At 37.2% G+C, this 3,217-nt stretch overlaps 1 protein-coding gene across 3 annotated transcripts; it reads right to left on the minus strand.

The window, feature by feature from the left end:
• Positions 1-463: 463 nt before the first annotated feature.
• Positions 464-2,969, minus strand: LOC113353876 (nucleoside diphosphate kinase-like). 3 transcript variants are annotated; one of them, XM_026597344.1, is made up of 6 exons: positions 2,843-2,969; positions 2,515-2,677; positions 2,187-2,409; positions 1,154-1,216; positions 839-1,054; positions 464-708 (listed from the first exon to the last, which is right to left on the minus strand). In XM_026597344.1, exons 2-6 carry the CDS (start codon positions 2,621-2,623, stop codon positions 705-707), a joined length of 615 nt encoding a protein of 204 aa, XP_026453129.1. In that variant the 5' UTR covers positions 2,624-2,677; positions 2,843-2,969; the 3' UTR covers positions 464-704. The 3 variants fall into 3 exon arrangements, with proteins under 3 accessions (XP_026453129.1, XP_026453128.1, XP_026453130.1); XM_026597345.1 differs by having other exon boundaries at positions 478-645; XM_026597343.1 differs by having other exon boundaries at positions 477-1,054; positions 2,515-2,696; positions 2,843-2,959.
• Between the last annotated feature and the right edge of the window lie 248 nt (positions 2,970-3,217).

The raw sequence follows: 3,217 nt of genomic DNA on the forward strand, positions 1-3,217 counted from the left end.
GGATGCCTCAAACATACAACCACGCAGCAAACATTGATTTTCAAATGCCAAATAAAGTACAGAAATTCAAGACATATACAAGCAAGCATAGAAAAGAATTTGTTGAATAAACGGTGTCGCTCGTAAGTGTTGGGTAGCTAGATTCATAAATGCCATCTATATAGTACAAAGATGTAAGCATCATCACTGATTCTTATCCTAGAACAGTGACTCAGTAAGACATAAGTGTTAAAGACACTCGACTTTGTTGTGTCAAAGACTCACAGACTTGTCACACATAAATATAAAACACAGACAAATGTTTAGATGAGGTTAAAGTTCAAACATTAACCAAAAATAGCAACAATAATCCCAAGTCCCGTACTATCCTCCGTTTTCTTACCATAGCAAACTAACAAGAAATAAATAAATGGATGTTTGCAGGACACGAGGTCTGTTTAGTGCACAACAAAGAATTATGCAATTGCAAGCAAAGGTAAAAGGCAAAACAGTTGAATCACTTTTTATTTATATCAAAAGGATAGGCTCACACCCTCAGATATTTGCCACGCCATCAGTATCAGTAATATATCGGTAACATATTGATGTAGTAATTAACATTCTACCGATTATAGAAGCCAAGCAAACTAAGACATCGCTTATTACCTAGCAAGCAAGTAAAGTGAATATAATTATGAAAGCTGAGCAAACTATGACATCGCTTATTACCTAGCAAGAAACTCAAGTTAATATTGTTCTGCGCCAAAATCCAGAAACTACTCAAATGTTATGCATGAACGTGTATCCCTTCAGAAAAAAATAATCTAAAACATGCTCGGTATCCTGAACAGTAACTTACTGTTTTATCTTGTAGGAGGCATCACGCTTCCAAACGTCTTTAACTTGGTCCAATGGGCCGTATGTCTTCCCCCCTGGAAGCACAAATACCACCTTTGTACTTTCCCGAGCTCTTTTCTCAAAGTCAATGGTTTCGTCAAAGTCAGTGGAACCGAACCACAAATCAATATCAATTTTCGCCTGATCCCCTGAATGGCTGGTGTAAACAGTCTCTCTCCTGTCACGTAGAAATGGAGATAAATGAAAAAGACAGGCTTTATGCCATCAAAATTTAACGTGCAAAACCATAAAATTAACGCAACCGAACCATAGTTACCATAGTTCAATAACTTCTTGTTTCATCAGCCCACGTGAGTCGCTGGAGTAGACCTTCTTTCTCCTGTCACATAGAACGGAGATATATGATGCATAAAAGGCAGACACTTTTATGCCATTAAAATTTAACATGCAAAACAATAAAGGTCTTCCTGTGAGTCATGTAAACTACTCATCGCTTTGGATTTGGAGACTTAACCTTTAGATCTTGTCCTTGCTTATGATTGTTGGCTATTATATTCCCTCAATGTTCATTGACATCTCACACTTCTTTATCTAGATCTCAAAGGTTTGCTTGTAAACTTTATAAGACTCATTGATATTGGATATGGTAAACTCCCATGGTTGGGTGCTTCAGTATGCATATGTATAAGCAGAAACCAAGCTCTTTGAATTGGTAGCTTTCACAATCACTTAAAAGAGAGTGTTTTATCATGTATATGGAGTCACAGTGATGATTTGCCCAAAAATGGAGAGTCCCCGCTCAAGTCTAGGTTGACTTAAATGTCAAATACAAAAGGTCTCTAGCAAATTGCATGTTTAAGTAAGTAAGATAAAGATTAGTCCGACATATTGGCGACTAAAAGAGAAAAACTGAAACATGATGATCTCGTAGAAACCGGAGTTTTGCATAGTGACTCTTGAATCTATCCCACTGATGCTTGAGTCTCTATTTTTTACAACGTTCACACTATACAACCTCATTTCTGCACACCATGGATTTCCTGTAATTCTCATTATGCAGGACTAAAGGTTCGGCATAGCAACAATATTGTGACATAAATTTTGTGCAGTCGTGATTCTGTATGATGATAAGGTTGTTTGAATTGATGCTGAACAAAATCACATTTATATAATGAGAAGTTTATATATAGCACAGTGTAATAAACCAACACAACCAACCTAAACCCTAGAGAACCGCTTAAAATCCACACCTTGGAAATATTTTTACACAACTTACAAATAAGGAGGCTACTCGACAACAAGAAAGAGATTATGAAATAATTGAAAATAGCAATGAGTTTTAAGCTTACTCGACAACTTGGAAGGGTAGTTGTTGCTTCTTGGATAACTCACGAACTTTTTGAACAGCGTCATCCCCCTCCACAATCATAGCAGTAACAGGACCATGAGCTATGCAGTCAATCCAACTAGCAAATGGTAAAGGTATACTTTCGGAGAAAGCCTCGGGATCCCATTTAATATTAACAAGGTGCTTACGAGCGAAATCTGGAGTCACTACCATGCATCTCATCTCTTGTAAAAAAAAAACATGTTAGCATATTAACTTGAAAGCATCAATTAAGATCACATGAAAAGAACACTAAAGAAATAAATTTGTTAAAAGAATATCATAGTTACCTGTAATGTTCAATTTCAACTTCTCAAATTCGGACACGAGAACACCCATAGAGCGCTGGCGGAAGAGCCAAGGATAGGCCAAGACAAAAGTCTTTTGATGGTCTATCATTCTTGTTTTTCTTACTCTTCTATCTTCTGTCTTTGGCTGAGCTCATTCACCATCCTAGATGAAGCAGATGAGTCTACCATAAATATTCACAGAAAATATAAAAACTCAAAAAAAAAAAAAAAAACTGAAAACCCTAAATCAAAAAACGAAAACCCTACGATCAGTTCGTAGATTAAGGGAAACATAAGTCAAGGTGTTGCAGATTGAACGAAGAATTACCTAGATGCAGACGGCAGAGTTGTAGTCTTGTAGAGGAGATGCAGAAGAATTTCTTCTTTAACCTAGACGGCGGAGTCTTAGAATGGAACCACAGTCGAGGGCCTTGAAATACACTGTGGCCAGGAACTACTTTAAACAAATGTTGCTATTAATACACTGTGTACAGTGCACATTTATTTTGCTGTGGTACGTCTGTTTTTCGGCACAACTAAACAGTGGACTCTGTTTATGTTTAGTTGCGTAAGTAGTCGGTGCATATATATTTTGGGCTTGTAATTTTATAGTCTTGGACACTTTAGCGGCAGGATTCGAACCCCTAATTGGGAGCTCGACTCCTGGCCAACTGAGCTATTTCCAGTCGGTTATATTGGATAT

The sequence above is a fragment of the Papaver somniferum genome, chromosome 2 (assembly GCF_003573695.1).
Source record: "Papaver somniferum cultivar HN1 chromosome 2, ASM357369v1, whole genome shotgun sequence".
Taxonomy (NCBI): domain Eukaryota; kingdom Viridiplantae; phylum Streptophyta; class Magnoliopsida; order Ranunculales; family Papaveraceae; genus Papaver; species Papaver somniferum.

Coding starts and splice junctions, on each gene's coding strand:
- LOC113353876 (XM_026597344.1), bottom strand. CDS start 2,623: ATGATAGACCATCAAAAGACTTTTGTCTTGGCCTATCCTTGGCTCTTC. Junction 1,217..2,186: donor CTACCCTTCCAAGTTGTCGA/GTAAGCTTAAAA, acceptor TCTATGTGACAG/GAGAAAGAAGGTCTACTCCA. Junction 1,055..1,153: donor CAAGAAGTTATTGAACTATG/GTAACTATGGTT, acceptor TCTACGTGACAG/GAGAGAGACTGTTTACACCA.